This window comes from Fundulus heteroclitus, unplaced genomic scaffold (assembly GCF_011125445.2).
Source record: "Fundulus heteroclitus isolate FHET01 unplaced genomic scaffold, MU-UCD_Fhet_4.1 scaffold_39, whole genome shotgun sequence".
Taxonomy (NCBI): Eukaryota; Metazoa; Chordata; class Actinopteri; order Cyprinodontiformes; family Fundulidae; genus Fundulus; species Fundulus heteroclitus.
In genome coordinates, this window is record NW_023396803.1 from 3,557,657 (window position 1) to 3,578,553 (window position 20,897).

The 20,897-nt window shown below is 42.5% G+C and overlaps 1 protein-coding gene across 1 annotated transcript in view; it reads right to left on the minus strand.

Moving 5' to 3' along the window:
* Nucleotides 1-20,897, minus strand: part of lrp5 (low density lipoprotein receptor-related protein 5) — a 111,726-nt gene that overhangs the window by 4,909 nt on the left and 85,920 nt on the right. The window contains exons 12-24 of the mRNA XM_036130832.1: nt 19,347-19,563; nt 19,105-19,258; nt 17,761-17,896; nt 17,411-17,655; nt 15,660-15,844; nt 15,170-15,318; nt 14,844-15,021; nt 13,939-14,135; nt 13,635-13,840; nt 13,359-13,549; nt 11,570-11,779; nt 11,355-11,480; nt 5,575-5,811 (exon numbers count right to left, since the gene is read on the minus strand). Of these exons, the coding sequence (XP_035986725.1) occupies nt 5,575-5,811; nt 11,355-11,480; nt 11,570-11,779; nt 13,359-13,549; nt 13,635-13,840; nt 13,939-14,135; nt 14,844-15,021; nt 15,170-15,318; nt 15,660-15,844; nt 17,411-17,655; nt 17,761-17,896; nt 19,105-19,258; nt 19,347-19,563 (2,431 nt within the window). The remainder of the gene's footprint in view (nt 1-5,574; nt 5,812-11,354; nt 11,481-11,569; nt 11,780-13,358; nt 13,550-13,634; nt 13,841-13,938; nt 14,136-14,843; nt 15,022-15,169; nt 15,319-15,659; nt 15,845-17,410; nt 17,656-17,760; nt 17,897-19,104; nt 19,259-19,346; nt 19,564-20,897) is intronic.

The following is a 20,897-nucleotide window of genomic DNA, read 5'->3' on the forward strand; positions in this document are numbered from 1 at the left end:
ATCCACAGAGTCACAGAACCACAAAGTCCACACTTTAGCACAAGTCTAACAATACAAGTAAAAGCTTTTTTCATGTGTGGGAGGCAAAACTCTTCCACAGGCAGGTAGAACTGCCCATCTACCAAAGGTTTGGACTGACAGGAAAAACTTAAAATCTGAAAAAATAAACATGTATGAGTATGCTGGAAGTGCATTGCTCTGAGTCTTTGTGTGATATTTTGCATGACTGCATTGTGCAGTCCCCCCTTACCTTTAGCAATTAGGCAGAAATGTGTTTAATGTCCAGACATTTTACCTATAACCATGCCACACTTCAAGTCTTTTATTAAATCAGAATCAAGTTTATTACCAAGTAGGTTTGCACTTACAAGGAATTTGACTTGGTGTTGATGGTGCAGACAAAAAATAAAAATACAATAAAATAAAATGGATATATATATACAGAAGCTATATACACTGAGTAAACTGTGCGTTAATGCAACGCAGAAGCTTGTAAGTCCTGAACGGGGAAGAGAGACAGTGCCCAGAGTCACAGGCGGCTCTTGGCCTTGTTCATAAGGACGGTAGCAGATGGGAAAAAGCTGTTCTTGTGGCGTGAGGTTCTGGTCCTGATGGAGCGCAGCCTCCTGCCAGAGGGAAGTGACTGAGATTGTCCATGACTGGGGTGAAGGGATCAGCCACAATCTTCCCTGCACGCCTCAGAGTCCTGGAGGCGTACAGGTCCTGGAGAGATGGAAGATTGCAGCCAATCAGCTTCTCTGCAGACCTGATGACACGCTGCAGTCTGCTCTGGTCCTTAGCGGTGGCACCAGCGTACCAGATGGTGATGGAGGAGGTGAGGATGGACTCAATGATGGAGGAGTAGAACTGCACCATCATTGTCCTTGGCAGGTTGAATTTCTTCAGCTGCCTTCTTCAGGAAGTCCATCCTCTGCTGGGCTTTCTTGGTGAGGGAGTTGATGTTCAGCTCCCACTTTAGGTCCTGGGAGATGATAGTTCCCAGGAAGCAGAAAGACTCCACAGTGTCCATGGTGGAGTCACAGAGGGTGATGGGGGTAGCTGGGGCTGAGTTCTTCCTGAAGTCCACAACCATCTCCACTGTTTTTGCAGCGTTGAGCTCCAGGTTGTTCTCCCTGCACCAGGTCACCAGATGGTCAGCCTCCCACCTGTAGGCGGACTCGTCACCATCAGAGATGAGTCCCATGAGAGTGGTGTCGTCAGGAACTTCAGGAGCTTGACAGACTGATGACTGGAGGTGCAGCTGTTGGTGTACAGGGAGAAGAGCAGAGGAGAAAGAACACAGCCCTGGGGGGAACCAGTGCTGATGAGCTGAGAGTCAGAGTCATGTTTTCCCAGCTTCACCTGCTGCTTCCTGTCAGACAGGAAGTCTGTGATCCACCTGCTGCTTCCTGTCAGACAGGAAGTCTGTGATCCACCTGCAGGTGGAGTCGGGCACATTCAGCTGGGAGAGCTTCTCCTGAAGCAGAGCTGGGATGATGGTATTGAAGGCAGAGCTGAAATCCACAAACAGGATCCTGGCATAGGTTCCTGCAGAGTCCAGGTGATGGAGGATGTGGTGGAGGGCCAGGATGACAGCGTCGTCTGCAGACCTGTTGGCTCTGTAGGCAAACTGTAGGGGGTCCAGGAGGGTATCAGTGATTTCTTTTAGGTGTGAAAGCACAAGGCGCTCAAAGGACTTCATGACCACAGAGGTCAGAGCGACGGGTCTAAAGTCATTAAGTCCTGTGGTCCTTGGCTTCTTGGGAACAGGGATGATAGTGGAGGATTTGAAGCAGGCTGGTACGTGACATGTCGCCAGTGAGGTGTTAAAAATGTCTGTGAACACTGGAGACAGCTGATCAGCACAGTGCTTCAAGGTGGATGGAGAGACAGAGTCTGGTCCAGCAGCTTTCCTCGGGTTCTGTCTTCTGAATAGTTTGTTAATGTCTCTCTCGTGAATGGAAAGAGTTTTCACTGAGGTGGAGGTGATCGGTTGGGTGGTGTCGTGGGGGGGGGGGGGTGGTTACAGGACTGTCCCTTTGTCTGTCGAAACGACAGTAGAAGTTGTTCAGGTCGTTTGCTAACTGTCGGTCGTTCATGGAGTGGGGGGCTTTAGGCTTGTAGTTTGTTATCTGCCTAAGCCCTTTCCAGACAGAAGCAGTGTCATTGGCTGAAAACTGGTTTTTCAGCTTCTCAGAGTACAGTCGCTTAGCGTCTTTCACCGCCCTACTAAACTTGTATTTTGCATCTCTGAATCTGCATTTATCCCCATTCTGAAGGCATCTTCTTGTCCAACCTTAGCCTTCTGAGTTTGGCTGTGAACCAGGGTTTATCATTGTTGTAACACACCCTGGTTTGTGATGGAACACAGCAGTCCTCACAGAAGCTGATATATGATGTCACAGCCTCTGTGAACTCATCCAGACTGGTGGTTGCAGCCCTGAAGACATCCCAGTCAGTAGAATCCAAACACACCTGGAGATCTTCTACAGCCTCACTGGTCCACTTCTTTGATGTCCTCACTACAGGTTTGCAGAGTTTTAGTTTCTGCCTGTAAGCAGGAATCAGGTGAACCATGACGTGGTCAGACTGGCCCAGTGCATCATGGGGGACGGCGTGATAGGCATCTCTGACTGTGGTGTAGCAGTGATCCAGAATGCTCTCCTCTCTGGTCGGGCATTTAATAAACTGTCTATATTTAGGAAGTTCATGAGTGAGGTTTCCTTTGTTAAAGTCACCAAGGACAATAACTAAAGAGTCTGGATTTCTCTGCTCCACATTCAGTATCTGGTCTGCGAGCGTGCGCTGTGCGACGTGCACGTTTGCGTTTGGCGCGATGTAAACACGACCAGAATGAATGAATAAAATGGCTTGCAGTTTATGATGAAGGATTCCAGGTCAGGAGAACAGTGTTTGCTGGATCACTGCCACATCGTTGCTCCAGCCGTTGTTGATGTAAAAACAGATCCCTCCACCTTTCGCTTTGCTGGAAAGATGTGTGTCGCGGTCAGCTCTGTGAAGTTGGAAACCGTCCAGCTGAAGCGCGGAGTCCGGGATTAATCCACACAGCCACGTCTCAGTAAAGTAAAAAACAGCAGATGAAGAGAAGTCCCTGTTTTTTCCCAGCATCAGTTTCAGTTCGTGCAGTTTGTTAGGCAGGGAACGCTCGTTGGACAGGATTATGCCCAGTAGTGGTAAGCGGAGTCTGCGCTGGCGATGACGCACGAGCGCGCTCCCCTCTCCTCCGGCGTTTCGCTGCGTGAGCAAAGGTGAGCGCACCTTTGACCAGAATGTCCAAAATTTCCAGCGTAGGGAGAAGAAAAGTAGGAAATAAATCCTCTGGTGATGTAGCCCTGATGTTCATGAGTTCTTCTCTGGTGAAAGAGCTTTGGTTATCACCGCAAAAACCAGAGTTAAATAGAAATACCCACCATATTTTGTATTCAATTTTTAATTTCTTAGTTAGGTGCTAAGGACTATATGCTCACTTAAGCTCCTCAGGCAGCGTTGTTGTTGGCCAGTGCAATCAACTGTTAAATGGAAAGGTCATGTCATGCTGTCTGCGTGTTATGTGTAATTAATTAATTTTAATTATGTACATTCTCAGCCGGTGTCTGCCTCATCTAAATGTTATTATGGTAAGACATAATGACAATAAAGCTTCTTGATTCATAGTTCTCAAACTAAGCACTTTCTAAGGATCTAACGCTGCCATGACTACATTAATCCATCATCATCATCAGTATTATTGTCACGTGTGCAGCTGGGAGGCAGACAGAGAGGCAAATACTCCTAAAGGCTGGTTAGCACAACAACGGCTATGACAATTCTCTCTGGGATTAAACAAGCTGTCTGTTGGATAATATTCCAGTTTCCCAGCTAATCACGTTTGACTGATAAACTGGGCGTGGTGTGGTCTACTAGAGTAAGGTAAATAAATGCTTAGTAAACTAACTGAATGCTAAGCTAGTACATCGCTAATCTGAAAATCTATAGAAAGATTGCAAAGCTTTATGTTCAACCTGCTACAGAGTAATGTTTGACACGGAGCCACTGTTATACCCCACGGCAGCAGAGATACTGATGTCAGTTTTTCTGGCTAAAGTCACAATATATTTTGAGCCAATACTCAGAATTCTGGTTTAAAATTCCAATGCAGTACACACGTTCAACACGAGGAGGGCGCCAAACAGACATACTTTTAGACACAAGAGCAGGATTTCAACAAATGTACAATTAATTGTCAAAATAATGACCAAGACATGTAGACAGCACTATAAGATATTAATGTATACAATTTGTTAGAAAAAAAGTCAATTTGGGGGATTAGTTGCTCATTAAATACATTCTGTTGTGTACTTGGAGTCTTTAGGGGTGCAGAACATTTGAATCTAGCCTGTCTAGGAGCTGTGTAGAAATCTTAATGTCGTTTTTGGGTCATATTTGTCAAGCCGTTGTATTTTTGGAATTATTTTGTAGTCCAAGCTAAAGGTTGCTAAAGCTACAAGTGGATATGTCATCGGTTGCTCATTACACTGTACCCAGCATACTACCAAAATGGCCAAACGAGGTGGAGTGGTACACTATGACCTGGACAGGAAGTGCTTCCTTTAAATTTAAAGAGACAGCACTAAAACAAGTTGCTGTCACACACACTTCAGAACAGGGATTAAAAAGGGTGAATGTGGGGTAAATTAATGAGGAATTCAGACCAAAGTATTGCAGTTCCACTTTATATAGACAGAAAACAGGCTTAAATCGGAGGCAACTGGACTTTCGTTCAGTTCTTTCTGAAGATGTTTCAACATCTATCCAGGGGTCTTAGTCAGTTCGGGTGGCTCACACTTGAGCAACCTGTAGTTGGTGTACTGCTGTTTTAAGGACATGGAGGCCCATCCTCCTAGGTGATGCAAATCAATGACCCACCCACCACTGTTCTGGGTCATTAGAAGCTATTGCTTGGTGTGAGTGGAGTACTTGGTCACCTGAATCATGATGTGACTGCTGATCCCTTTGAAAAGTGTTGGAGGACTGAGCTGTGAACACTGGGGAGTTGAAAACGCAATCCTCCCCCTCTGATTTATACATAAATAATAAAGGTTTCATCTTATTAATTTTTGCATGCTAGAGTTAGCCCTGTATACATGTACTTTACACTTTAAAGTGCCAAATGTGTGCATTTTATTTTGTGTGCATTTTATTTTGTGGGATAAAATAATATGAAAAAAAAACATGTTAAAATGTGTAGTAAATCATCTGCTAATCGAAAACTTTGTTGAGATTGCTTAACAAATGTTAGTGTCAATCCTAGATTAATCACATGACACACAACTCTTCTATCAAGTCTTCACAGGAAGCTAGAATTTACAGTAAGGATCTGTAACAGAGGACGAGCACTTTGACTAAACTGAATAATGCATTTAAACATTTTGGTACAAACTCAGTTTTCAACAATCCTAAACGACAGTGGCTTAGTGAAAACTATTTTTGCAAATGATATATAGAAAAGTGCAAATTAGATGGTCTAGCCATTGTTAGCTGCACTTCAGCAACCATAGTAGTGTGTAAACGTACTGTCACATTCATGCTCATCAGATTTATCAGGACAGTCGGGTTCTCCGTCACAGCGTTTCTGAGCATCAATGCAGCTTCCTTCATCACACTGGAATTGGAAGGAGGAACAGATGGGACAGTTTTCTTCATCACTGCCGTCATCACACTCTGGGTAACGGTCACAACGCCAAGCCATGGGTATGCAGCCGATTTCTCCTGTGGAGCATGTGAACTGCTCTGTGGAGCAGGTGGGAGGCTCTGAGGGAAACGAAGAACACAAGGAAGGACGAGTTTAGAAGCTAGCTGAATGCAATGCTGAGGAGAGAACACAGCACACATTGTACATTGCCTTGCTAAAGTGCTGAGACACCTTGAACTTTTTCCACATTTTGTCCCATTACAACCACAGACAGAGTAAAACAAAACAAACCAACACAAAGTATTGTATAACTGTGAAACCCAATGAAAATGAAGTAGTAGTAGTAGTAGTAGTATAAACCTAGTAGTTTCCTAGGTTTATATAAATAAGTATCAGAAAAAAAGTGGGGAATCATTTGTATTCAGCCCACCTGAGTCGGTATGTTGTAGAACCTCTTTTCACTGCTGTTATGGCTGCAAGCCTTTTCCACGTTTAGACATGGGAATTCTTTGATAATAGTTTTTCTCTCGGATTAGAAGGAACGCTTCTTTGAACACCAATTTTCAGGTCCTGCTAAATATTGTCAGACTTAGGACTGGACATTAAATTGGCCATCCTAAAAAAAATGCTTTGATTTAAACCAATACACTCTAGCTCTTGGCTGTACGTTTAGGGTGGTTGTCCTGCTAGAAAGTGAACCTCCACCCCAGGCTAAAGTCTTCTGTTGCCTCTAACAGGCCTTTTTCAAGAACTGTACTATATTTAGCCCCACCAAGCCTCCCATCAATGCTGACCACCTTATCTGTGTCTGCATAAAAAAAGCATCTCCACTACATGATGCTGCCACCACTATGTTTAACCGTGGAATGATGTGTTCAAGGTGATGTGTATCGCTAGTTTAATACCCACAGTGTTTTGTATGTAGGCCAAAAAGCTTCATTTTACTCTGATCCAACCAGAGCTTCTTCTTCATGTTAACTTGGCTTGTGGCAAACAGACAGTAGGACTTTTTGATTTATTTCAACAATGGTGTGAACAGCTAATAGTTGTTCCACCATTATATTATCCCGCTGTGAATCTACACAGCTCCTCCAGAGTAACTATGTTCCAGGGGACTACCTCTTCCACATACTTAGAGCTGTCTGCTGTGTTCCTTGGAAGCCTTCACAGAATAGCTGGATTTATACTGAGGATAAAAATATTGGATTATCAGTGTGTCCCGCAGCACTATCTTGGCGAGGAGGCTGCCTCGCCAAACTCACGCTACCGCTTCGCCAACATTCCAAAAAAAAAAAAAAAAAAAAAACGAACTCGATATGCTTGCATGTTTATTTGACATTAACACGCGGTTTTTTGTTGTTGCTTTCTCGCGTTCACATAGTGAATGGCAGGGAAAAAATAGGCAAAAATACATGGATACTTTGAAGCGAGAAGCAGGTCGACTTCACCGTTGGCGTCTGCAACCCCAGCGCCGCAATCCCCCCCCCTGCCAGTCATCCGCGCAAAACTGATTATATTTAGTAAGCAGGGGACTTGCAAAGACAACTGGTTGCACTGAATTTTATTTCTGAGCATTAGAATGAAAGTAGCTGAATAGAAATGCTTGCCATGATTTTCAAATTTTAATTGGAAATTTTGAAAATTCTTTTCGTCTCCCTTTTCTTCATACCATATTTTTCAGACTATAAGGCACACTTAAAATCCTTACTTTTTCTCAAAAATAGATGGTGCGCCTTATAATCCAGTGCGCTTTATACAGGGTTACCGTTGTGCTTACTGGCCGATTTTATGTGGTACAATGCGCTAAAAAATGTGTCAACATGTGCCAGTACGACTTTGGTAGGCAACAAAGCCGCTCCGCTCAATTGATATTCGGAGCATTATGGTACACTGTCACTACCTGATCAGACCCTTGAGCAAGTTTACAAAACTGCCTGACTGTAATGTCGAAAGTAGAAGTGCATTCATTATAAAGGCCCCCACGTATTTGGGCGTACTTCACTCCACTCGAGGCATACTCCACTGCATGAAAAGTGTGATTTTCGTCACTATGCGGCACTGTAGATTGTCGTGGAAGTTCAGGTTAACGGCTGTTCACGGTAATTTGCAGGCAACACCGAAAACTGCCATGAATTGTCAGAAACTGACGTGGCAGTTGTCCCCCCATGACCCCCCTCCTCCTAATTCTAGGGGAGGCTTTAACATGTAAATGAAAATGCTGTGAGCTAAACAAATGCAAATCGGGGTTGCAGGGGGAGTTTACCCCACGTTCAACTCGCCTTCAACTCCTCTTGGACGCGATCCACAACTTTCAGCCAGTCTGCAGACTGACGAGAAGAAACTGCTGATTGCTATCAGTGGACTGTCTCATATGAGTTAGTCGGTATTGAAGTAATGCTTTGGGTGGAGGTCAATAGGCCAAGGAAGGCAGTAATTGCTTCAGATTCCAGCTCAGCTTTAATCAGTATTAAAATATTTCAGTCAAAATCAAGGCAAGACATTGTGTATGATATACTGCAAGCTGCAAATAATCTAATAAAGTCAGGAATTAATATAACTCTGGTATGGGTACCAGCTCATATAGGAGTAATAGGAAATGAGTTAGTAGATAAAAGTGCTAAGCAAGCAGCTAGACATTCTAATATAGATGTTGAAGTGCACTACAGCAAAGCAAAAATTAAAAGTATGGTCAAAAACATAATTAAGGGTAAATGGCAAACATTATGGGACGGTGGGCAGACTGGAAGACAGTTCTATAATATTCAGAATAAAGTGGGAAAGAGCAGAAATACAAACAGAAACAAGGAGGAGGAGGATGTATTTTCTAGAATGAGGTATGGACACACACGTCTAAATAAAACTTTGTTAATAATGAAGAAGCATGCTGATGGCAACTGAATTCTGTGGTAGTCCAGAGACTATAGAGCATGTTATTGTACACTGTAATAAATATCAGGAAGAAAGACAAAGACTAGTCTTACAATTACAAGGAGAACAGATGAGGCTAAACTTAGAAGAAATTCTGCAAAGAAACACAGGGTAAATGAGTGTAAACTACGTAATTGGCTTCCTGAGGAATACAGGACTAATTAAAATAATTTAGTATGATCTTTTTGTTTGTTTTGTTTTGTTTTGATTGGTTTGTTTTGTTATGTTTGTTTGTTTTTTTTTTTTTATTTGTTTGCAAACTATTAGGAAAGATTAGACTTCAGTACCACACTCCAGTCCAGTTGGTGGCAGTAATGCACCATTAAAGTTAGTTGTCAACCGCCATAAAAACCGAAAGAAGAAGAAGAAGTGGACTGTCTCGTACAACATACTGCCGATATGAATTAGCGGTTCACTCAACTGCAGAATTCGGTAAACTCCAGGTTGCTGTCCATAGAGGACAAGTTGGCGGCTCTGCAGTCGAACAACTGTGCGGTAGAGACTAACTCCAAGAAGAGAAGACGGGTGCAGAATCCCAAGCTTGCAGTAAGAATATGTTCGGTGAATGCTAGCTAAGCTAAAAGTAGCCTAGCCTAAAGCTAAAGCTAAGAGTAGCCTAGTAGCCTTGCAAAAGAACAAGCTTTATTAAAGTGTATTTTTTTGTCATTTACAGGAAGCAGTACGCCGTCTTCACAACTCGGAGACAAATTGCAGGCGCTATGAACCGGAGCGAGGCGGTGACCTCCTATTTGCTCGGAGCAATATCTGCAAGTCCAGATTTACACGATGTTGATAAAGACGAAATTGTGTGTAAGTGACTCGTTTTTACTGTTTCTCCTTCCTTGTTTAATGTTACTGTGACTTGCGTTTGATTTTTATTCATACCACTCTCATTTAATTGTTTTCCAGCCGCCTGTAAAACCTGTTATGAGACGGTACGCAGGACGGTACGCAGCCAGAAAACTCATTGCGGGCAGAAGCTGCGGTTCAGCTCGGAGTCGATCGAGAAGAAAGAAGGTAAGACTTTATTTGGTGACTATTTTTCAGGTGCATTGATAGATGTGTTGTGTGCATCCCATCGCATAGTACTGATTCATTTGTTTTTTTACAGCTGCTATAATAGAGGCAGAGTGTGCAGTCGGATGACGAGGTGGAACTCTGGAAGTCCGCCACCGTGGACCTCATGTCTGACGAAGAAGATGGCGTTGTTGGCGGGGTCTCTGGATGGATTGTACGGCCGCCGTCATTTCGTAGGCCGGATCTCTCTGAACTCTGTGTGAAGCTGCAGTCCCGGTTAGAGGCGACGCCGAAGTACAGAGCCACGCACAGCAGGCGCCTGCACAACGGACCTGCCTCAGAAAGAACGCCGCCAGTTACCTCCAACCCCGAGGAGGCAAACGGACAGTTCACGGAGTTGTAGTTTTTAGATAATCCCCTGCCATGTGTGGGCAGATCCTCGCGTTGTATATAGTTGTTTGTTTTAATAAAGCTCTTTCTTTGCATAAACATCTTCCTGGCAAATGTTCATTTCCTCCATAAATTCATTCATGTCCTTGATGGTAGCCTAATAATAGTGTAGTAGCCTACATAGGATAACATGAATATACAGCATAATATATATATATATATATATATATATATATATATATAATTTATTGGGGATCTGCCAACCAATCAGGAGTGATTTTACTTGTTTGAAAGTAGTGGTTTCATCCAATACTGAGTAAGGTTATTCAGGCCAGGCCTGGCCGGCCGCGCGGTTTCGCTGCATTCATATGCTAATTAGGGCCATTAGTACAGCTGAAAGCTCTCCACATACGTCATTGTCCGGTTCTGACAATTTGTGGCACTGACAAACGGCGACAAGCACGGGTTGCAAATTGTCGTCAACTGCCGAAAATAAGGGAGATCTGCGGTCATTTACGGGGACGAAAATCACACTTTTCATGCAGACTCTTAGCATACAGGTGCGTGCAGAGATCAATTTTTAGAACCATATATGTGGTGTCACAGTATAAACTGTTTGGCGGCAAGAAGTCTTTACATCAAACTGTTTTATATGTGACACCGAGCTTGATACACTGAGCTGCTCCAAGCAGGCGGTCACAGGTACGCACGGTCCCTCTCTGTTCTCACTGACAGGTGTGCGGTGGGAGCATGCAGGAAAATAAACGGCTCTAGGTGCTCAGCTAGCTAACCACACATTTTACCATCCGTTCCGCTGCTTCGTCCCACTGGCAGAAAGTGTGGGAATTGTAGGAATTTGCTTCAAGAAATGAAGGCAACAGTACGCTCAACTATGAAGGGAAAAACGTCAGCAGAGAGTCAGTGTGGAGTCCACAAAGCTCACAGTATGCGCACAGTACGCCAGAGTATGTCAGAGTCTTTAGGTTGCCGCGCCCGGAGTACGCGCCATCAACAACAAACCTAGTAAATTAGTTCAATGTAAAAGTTACATTTATTTTGGCTCTATGTTAGAAACAGGGCAGTGTAGTCCAACTACTCTGTCATCCCGACAGAGACGGATAGCTCTCTCTCTCTCAGAGCTGTGTACGTGTTGGGTTGGAGTGATATTACACACAAAGACACATTAATTCACAGTACGCCTTAGAATCCACAACCTTAAAATGCACTAACAGTGAATTTCTTCAGAATGGGCAATATTGCTCTCCATAACTACAGCTACCGCTTTTCTTGGTGTACTTTAATACTGCTGGTGTGGTCTTTGGTTTACCTCCGCAGTGCAGCAGGTCTTGGAGTAAAACTAGATGCATGGGACATGAGCAGGTAGATGTTCCATCACCTTTTGCAATGCAGATGTGAGAACAGCCTCCATTGTCTCGGGAACAAGGGTGGGATGCTGGACAAAAGAAACAACAAAGATACATATCATAACATCACAGCCAGTTCAATATAGATCAATAATAGCAATGAGCAACAGATCTCTACCCAACTCCTGCGGGTCCATCTCCTCTGCTGCATGGATAGATGTCAGGTATGATATTTGTCCCTGAATGCGTGTGCGGCCTTCCCCAGTCAGTTTATCTACCCTTTCGATCATCTGCTGCTGTCGGTCAATCCAGTACAGATGGTCTCCCAGAACTGTCAGTCCCATTGGCAGAAGAATGTTGGAATCCTGCAGAACAATGCGATTGGCCCCTGGAAGAAAACCAGAAACGTAATTCTGTGATACATAGTTCCACACATTTGAAATAGAGGTGATCCATTCCCTTAAACTGCTATCCTGGTAGGCAAGCGTAGTGCGAGGCAACACAAACAACTACAATCATCCTCAATCATCCTGGCTTCCAGACAAACAAAATAGTATATTGATACTCTTGACTGAAGTGCAAAAGAACAACACATCCACAAAATCTTTGCTGTTTGGATCGACCCGTTTGAGGTAGCGAGTGAAAAAATGTCAGATGATGCTGACAAACCAGGGTTTTTGATCACAGCAAAATTATTTTTATGTAGGTTAAAGGCTGTATGCACTGAGAAGATCTCCTCTTCCTCTGCCACAGAAACGAGCTTGTCTGTGCGCGCCTGCATGCACACACACATACACACACTGTGACGAAACAGTTTATAATTACTGAAAACATCAAGCCAAAATTTTCACGTTTGATATCTGTTATGTGAAGATATGCAGTCGGTCAGCATACAAGTCCGACCAGAATTAAAATTGGCTCATAATTCTGATGAACCGACTGGACAGATGAATTTTGGAGGTGTACTTTCTCACCTAAAAACATCTTAAAACAACTTTTTGTGATAAATTAAGGTTATAAAATCAATAGGTTTGTAAAATCCTCATCTCCTTGCTGCTCCTTACTCGACCCTTGTGGTGGACAGCTCTTCTTGCTGCATGCGACCCCAACCCCTCAACAAGCCCAGAGAAAGCAGACCAAAGCACTGGGTCGCTTGAGGGACCAAAGCCCCAGGAAAGTGAAATTAGTTGGGTAAATGTGTATGGAAATGCTACCCGTGATTTGCAAAGCCACAGGCTTTTTGAGTGGGAATGGAAACTGAGCTATTGTCTGTTTACTGGATAAAACAGACATCTCTTCAACTAAGACCAAAGCAAAGTACAGACATCAAAGAAGACAGCCAGCTAGGGTTGGACAATTAATCATAGTTGCAATATAATCGCAATTTAAAAAAAGCAATTTCCAAATTGTAGAGGTCTGCAATTATTGGCTATGTAACAATTACTGGATGAGACACATCCTTTAGGACCTGAGACTGAGTGATGCACTTCTTACAGCTGGACGGAGCTGAGAACTGCACCTCTGCAAGCCATGCAGAGATCGCCACAAGGGCCTAGCAAGCACTAGCTGATACAAGGACAGCCCCGAGTGCAGTCGCACCAGAGAAGCTGTGCAGAGGCCTCCTGGAGCTGCCACAAAGAAGAGTGAGATCAGCCCCTTTTCCACCACTGGCCCAATCGCCACTTGATAACGCATCACCACTGGATGTCCCCAGTTACCGGAACACATTAAAAGCTGAGGTTTGGCAGAGAAAACAATGGGATTAAACAATTGGAGGCTGTGTACTGAAATATAACAAAAAGTCAATTTAAACAAACTCTGGTGTCAGCTTTAGCAGCTATCAGCTTGCTACTAACCAAGTTAAACACAAGTATGGTTTGTTTTCATTCCCTCCTCAATCGTCGGATAGTGCCTTTATTCACAACTCATACATGGGAAAATCATTAGCTGTGCCGATAATAACTCACCTGTCAGGTCACTGCTCTCAATGCGTTTGAGGTCAGCATCGACCCAGAACAGTTTTCCCAGCTTGTTGTCCAAAGCCAGAGCGACAGGTCTAATTAGACCAGTGGAGAACAAGGACTCCCTCTCTGTGCCATCGAGACTTGCTCCTTCGATCTTAGCAGAGTGCTCCTGTACTGTAGTGAAATACATGTACCTGTGGAGAGGGGGTGAACCTTAAAACTACTCTGTCTTTCTGTCACCATGAATTTCTGCAGTGTGTTCAGTACAACAAGACATACCCTTTCTCAGCATTGACCACAATGGCTCGTGGCTTATCAGTGTCATCCTTGACAACCACACCAACAATGTGACCATCCATCTTCTGAACGGTGATGGTGTTGGTGGTCTCGCAAGTCCAGTAAATGTGGCGACTGTAGGGATCAAGGCTCAGGTCATGAAGCTGGTTGTCCACTGGTTGAGAAGGGCTGCTTACTATGATTGAAGACTAGAGATGTTTCGTAGAGAAGACACAAGGTCAACATTTGAGTAATTTGAAGCTTCGATAACTTTTGATGTTAGAGCTGTTTTTTGTTTAGGTGTTACCATGGTTCCATCATCCCTGGCCCTTCGGATGTTTTGTCGTCCATCCAGCCAATAAACCAGCCGTTCCAGGGGATCATAGCTGACGGCTCGGACGTTCCTCATGACATGAATTGGAAGGATTATGTCAGGACTCTGATCTCCTAACACCATTCTGCTAATGCTGGCCTTCTGACTGAAGAGTAAGAAACTTAATGGAGCTGCAGACAGAGAGCAGAGGAGGTCTTGGTCATGAGATGAACAGGTGGATACTAGTAATGGGGCATTTGGCTCTTTATGCAAATGCATAAGAGAGGCTTGTTCAATAACAATTGGTCAAAACAACACAGTATAAGCACAACTTGCAAAATGAATAGTTTACAGTTAAATGTTTCTACTTTGTGTAGAGGTTTTACTTTCCTGAAATATATTTGTAACTTTGGATAAGTATGCAGAACATTGTGGGAAATCCTCAAATAGAGGTCAATCAAATTACACATCAATTTTTTTTTATCAAAAATAAAGTTTTATTTAATCATCTTTATTGTCATTGGAATTTACATTCCAATGAAATGTGTTCTCTGCATTTAACCCATCCCCCTGGGGAGCAGTGGGCTGCCACTGTGTGGTGCCTGGGGAGCAATCTGGGATTAAGGGTCTTGCCTAGAGTGGCGGTCTATGAACCCAGTACCTCTGGGACACAACACAACAGTTAAATCTACATACCACAGAAACACTGCTTCAAAAATATATTTCTTACATCAATAAAAAAGTTACAAGTTTTACAATGTAGAAACATACATTTTCAACATAAAATAAATATTTTGCTGCCTAAATAATTAATGCTCACTTATTCAATCGCTATAAGACAAAGCCATATTGCTGTGTGCTGATAGCACAGGTTTTTATGTTTGCCTTTCTGTACTTACAGCTACAGTTTCTCCCATCAGGGTTTAGAGTGTAGTGGAAGGCACAACGGCACTGGGCACCAGCAGGAGTGGCGAGGCAGAGATGGGCACAGTTCCCATTATTCTGTGAGCATTCATTGGTGCCATCCTGACGGGAGGAGTGGAATACCAGGATGTCGAGCATCAGCTCCAGCTGACCCTGTTGAAACACAAGTGTGATGGCAATAAGGTCAGCATCTCTAAGAATAATAATAGTGATTGATAATATTTTCTTGGAACCGTTAAAATTTTGAAAGACTATTTTAAGTTATGGAACTTGCTAAAACAGTTTCCAACTGGTTTGGTACCTGCAGGACCACAGTGCGGTTGAGTCCGCTGCGTTTATCAGCCCGTTCAATGCTGCGAAGGTTGAAATCTGTCCAGTAGATGAAGTCCCTGTACTGAGTAAGTCCGAAGGGGTGAGGAAGGTCATCCACGATAATCTCCCTCTGGAGGCCTGGAGGACAAATCAATACAACTGCTGAAAAGTTCTTTCTCTTCTCATCAATCAGCTTCTCCTCCATGTGTTCGCCATCATTTTGTCTGATATTAAAATTCATAGATTACTGTATAACTGTTATTTTTGACACACAAATAAATAATACAGTTGAATAATTAAGAATAATTAAGATGGAATCAAGAAATCTGTAAGGGGTCAGATGCTTTTTCACAGTGCCGTATGCACTGTGTAATGTTATTATATACGGTGAAGCGTCATTGCAGAGTACAGGGTGTTTTACAGACATGTGGGCCATGCTCAGCTTCCCAGGTAGCAATGATGATATGTGAAAAACAAACCTTGCATGTTGGTGCTTTCAATCATACACGTATCCAAATCAGTCCAGTAGAGTCGTTGGTCCACATAATCAATAGTCAGTCCATTGGCACGCCCCACTTTATCAACTAACGTAATGATAGTGTTGCCGTCCATATAGGCTCTGGCTATGCGTGGACGACCACCCCATTCAGTCCAGTACATGTAGCTGTGGAGACAATACACCAGCTTTAGGCAGAGAAACATGAACAAACCTCAGTCCAGGAGTTGCTATGTTAAATACCCTATATTGGGCCATGAAATAATCCACTTATATTTTGAGGTTTAATTCAGTTCAGTTCAATTAAATTTTATTTATATAACACCAATTCATGATACATATCTTCTCAAGGCACTTTACAAAGTCAAATTCAATCAAGATTATAGATTAGTCAAAATGTTTCCTATCTAAGGAAACCCAGTAGATTGCATCAAGTCTTGACAAGCAGCATTCAGGGACCTTAGGTAATGTCACTGATATTGGGATTTTTACGCTTTAGAAATCAGTAAAGTTTCACATTTCATCTCAGTATTAGTTAAGTGAACGGTACCCAACTACCAAAACACACACTCTGTTCAACTCCTCCTCTAGTCACATTAAATAAATAAATATTTCCATTTTTCTTTTTTTTCTTTGTATACTAGAGTCACAACAAAGGTCCTGAAACTCACTGGGGTTAAATTCTAAAGTTGATAAGCTCATGGAAGAGATAGTTGATTTCCATATAAGGAGATCAGTTTTAAATAGATCTGGTTTTAAACAAGATTTAATTTGTATCAAGGTCAAATGAATCCGTGTATCATTCGTTCTTTCTATTTTCAATTGCAAATCAAAAACCAAAAAATAAAAGATGGACTGGGAGAATCTGGGAGAATTACATTGGACTCTATGCAGAGCTCGCTGCTCCGCAGATGCTTAGGGACCGTCTGCAAGTTGCAACCCCAGAAAAATAATCATAGAGAAATATTCAACAGAGTCACCAAGGAGAGGTGGATTATTATCAAATTCATTTCATATGTATCTGATCTCATGTATATCATACCACATTTATTGGATTTGAAAATAATAAATTTTTTGAGAAATTTCCCATAGCCTAAATGGCAAATGGCACCTATTTTATTATTAGAATAAGTATAAAATGAGCAATGACTATACCATAGATCATTGTAGTGCCACCAAACTTGAAGAATACATAGATAACCTCATCTAGTTTATACTACAACTCTTACTTTGGGAAAATGTGCTAAACTTACTTTTTTTAAATTGCTGTGGTTACAGAGAGGTGTCTGTTTTGTAGAATAAATCATACTTGTGTCCTAAAACTGTATTAGTGCTGCCCTCTTAGGATTAATGCAGTACATGCTTTCGTCACCATAGCCCTGTGTTTTGCCGGTGAAACATCCTCCACCTAGAAAGACAGTTCCATGGCAAAACCACCAGATGTCGACCTGGTCACGGTATGTTTCGGCAGGTCACTTTCCCCCGTCCTGACTGAATCAGCACTGCTTACAACCCCCACCGCTCATTCGTATCTCTTTAGTGGACATTTTCCGAATGTGTCTGGGGGCGGGGTTATGCCTTTACATAAGGGAAGAGTTACACTGTATTGTTTAAAGTCCAACAACAAGACTGTAGACTTGACCTGGGAGCTCACACGATTGCTGTGAGTAATCTTTAGCATCATCACACATTTCGGCAAATATCTCAACTGGTTATCAATTATTGAAGTCTTACCCATGTGCTGGATCCAGTGCTAGAGATCGTGGGTTATCCAGCAAGCGTGGGTTGTCAAGATCCTTACAGACTAGAACCTGTCTGTACTGGCCATCCAACCGTGCCACTTCAATGCGGTTAGTACCAGTATCAGCCCAGTAGACGTTGCGACCCATCCAGTCAATGGCCATGCCTTCAGGGTAGCCAAGTCCAAACTCTATAACGTGTTCCACAGAGCTGCCGTTCATGTATGCTCTGCTGATGGTCTGATAGAGAGAATGGAGGGAAGAGAGTGAGAGAAGTGCTTGTTTTACTCTTGAGCAAACACAACCTATATTTTAATATGCCCACTCTGGCAAAGCATGGCATACCTTGGCTTGTATGTCTGTCCAGTAAATTCTCCTTTCTGAAACATCAAAATCAAGAGCGGAGGCCTCTTTGACTCCTGTGAGAGGGATGGCCACATCATTGCTGTTCGTACCTAAAGAAATGCTCCTGATGCTGTCCCTATAGAGAACAATGGGTCAAGAAAAGTCCGCTTAAAACCAGGCCCAATGACACAGTTCATGGAACATTAAACTCGCTTTGTTACTTCTGAAAAAGAAGCATTCGCAGTTAAATCAGTACATTAGAATCACCTGAACTATGTATAATATGTTCTCAAAAGAAAAGAGAATTACAGTAATTATTACTTCTAACCGGTGGTTTTGCCAAACTTGCAGGCAATAGGTCAACTCAAACAGCTAGCCCTTCATCTGTAACTGCTCCACAATGCATTAATGCACAGCACTGAACATTCCCAAAACCTTCAGTTACCATAAAGGATACTTAAAGGTAACAAGTTCTTCCACATGCTGTCATGACATGGAATTAATGAACTTGTGTGTAAAGTTTGAACTTGTTCTTTTTTGTCCATAGTGGAATTTTAAACAGGTTATGGTTTAATTGTCTGTCATACTGTTCCTACGGTCCTTTTAATGAGATGGCAGAGTGCAGGACTGACCAGCTAACTCATACACAATAGCTGCTTAATTAACCAGCTCATATTAGCCTGTTTTAACTTCTTTATTTTTCCATAAATCAATGCAACAAAATAAAAAATCATAAATAAATGTTAGAATTAACATAATTGTGACCACAATAATCAAAATTACATGGTAGTTTTGCGCCAGGAGAAAAAAAAAAAACTTTTTGATTTAAAGAAAAAAAAACATTACTAAGTTGTTGGGCTCCATATCAGGTAAACATATGCTTTCAATTCCTACATCTTCCACTGACAATCTCAATTACCTTACATTTTTCTGACTCTTTTGTCCATGTTTATTCAATGAAATACTTTAGCATCTCAGCCACTTAGATAATAAAACATGTATGGCCATCAACAGCAATGAAAAATCTAACAAAAGGCCAAATATATTATTGCCACTATTAATGAACTAAAACAGCCATTTACAATTTAGATTCAAAATATTGTGTAGCTGGTGGTTTTACTCTAGGTTGTCATAGAAACAGACTCTGCTATGTGCCCATGCACATTAATAATCTAAGTGAGTGACATCCATCACTTCTTTATCATCACATCCATCTTGTTATCCATCTGTTAAGTAATCTGGAACAACCAGGATAAAAAAAGGATGTCAGCCTAGGATAATTTAACAAGAACAGTGAGCAACGCAGCAGTTCACTTAGACCAAAGGTTTGTCAGCTAGTTGTACCTGTTGGTGAATAGCAGGAAGGCCTCTGGCACCACACAGGTCCGGAGGTCTGAAAGGAGCTCCAAACCCATGGGGCAGGCACAGCGAACCACCCGTTCACACCAAAAACACAGATGGCTGCACCCACCATTATTCTCTGCACAGCCATTTGTACCTGGGCACACACACGTATTTCAGAGGTCATGATTTTGTTTTGTATTTTTATCCACTGTTCAAAAATCCCCCAAATCTGAAGATCTTACCATGGGTCTCTGTGACCTTGGTTGCCTTTAAACCCATTAAATCCGGCAGCTGATCGATGATGATGTCTCGCACGGCTGTGGCTTTGTGGACCCTCTCAATGCTGCGGCTCTGCCAGTCCGTCCAGTAAATGTACTCCCCCAGCAGAGTAAAACCAAAGATATGAGGCAGCTTGTCTTCCAGCAAAGTTTGCCTGTTACTGCCATCCACGTTGATTACCTGAGAGAGATAAAGAAGACGACTGTAGCATCATTTCTACATACCCCACACTGCCAGTGCTATTGCTGGACATGCATGAACTGAAATACAAGTCACTATCACGTTACTGCCAGCTTCAGAATTAGTTTGTGCATGTTGTACTACTTGACGATGTTCTTTGGTGTGCAGCTTGGTGTGGCATCATGATTCATGATCAACATGACTTCTGTATGTGAACATAGGTTGTTGGATCCTTCTGGGTTAAATTAAAGAGACTTGGTGTCTGGGTTAAATTCGGACTTAGTGTTGCTGAGGAGACACATCACCAGATAGAGGAGACATGACACTATCCATCCAATCAACGTAAGGGTGATTCATCCTGGACGGGTCACAGTCACAACATAGACACATAGTAACCAATGACTCTAACAGGTGTGTTTTTGGACTGAGAGAGAAAGCCAGAGTACCCTGAGAGAACCTGAGTATGCATGGGGAAGACATGAATAATCATGGGAGAGGCCCAAGGCTGATGGCGGCGCAGATGGCTACAGCTTGCCAAGTTTACCAGCTCTTCAAGCTCTAATCAAGTATGGGAGAGAAGACCTGCTTGAGCTGAAGTTAAACCCCCAGTTTTTACGGATCGTACAGACCACCAAAATCGAACTACTGAAACATCCGTTTCGTACTGTTAGTTTAGCATGTAGCACCATTACGCTCGCGGTCTAATTTAGCCGTAATGTTGACAACATTCAGTGTAACAGGCTGTTATGCTGAAATGCGCTGGATAAAACCTTGCTGGTTGGAGTTGCTAATTCACCCCATTCACCCTCCAAGGCATGTTCCATGTAATTCAGCCAGTTGTGGATGCAGCTGTATAATTTAATAAATTGTCTTACCAGATTCAATATCCAATATTTAATAATAATCCAATATTTTTAGTCTTGGATTAAAAGACTAATTCAAGTCTTTTGGACTTATGCATATATATATAATATATATAATTGTATATACCGTATTTTTATAACTTGCACTGGACGATACGCATTTATTTAGACATTTATTTCACGACATTAAATTGACGACAGCATGAAGATCCGGGACGTTCACATTTCCTCAGACTTCTTCCCACTTGGCAAAGAAGGCCCTACAATGGCTCTTCTTCCTCAGGAAACTGAAACGGACTGGGCTTTCCATAAGGCTGTTAACATTGTAGAGGTACAATTGAGTTTTTACTGTGTGCATGAGTGCATCATCGTGAGAGCATTGAGCAATTAAGTCATGCAATAACACAATAATTCATGTCATTCACAAAGGGACTGAAATTGGACTTTTTGGACCTGGTACGAGTCCCCAAA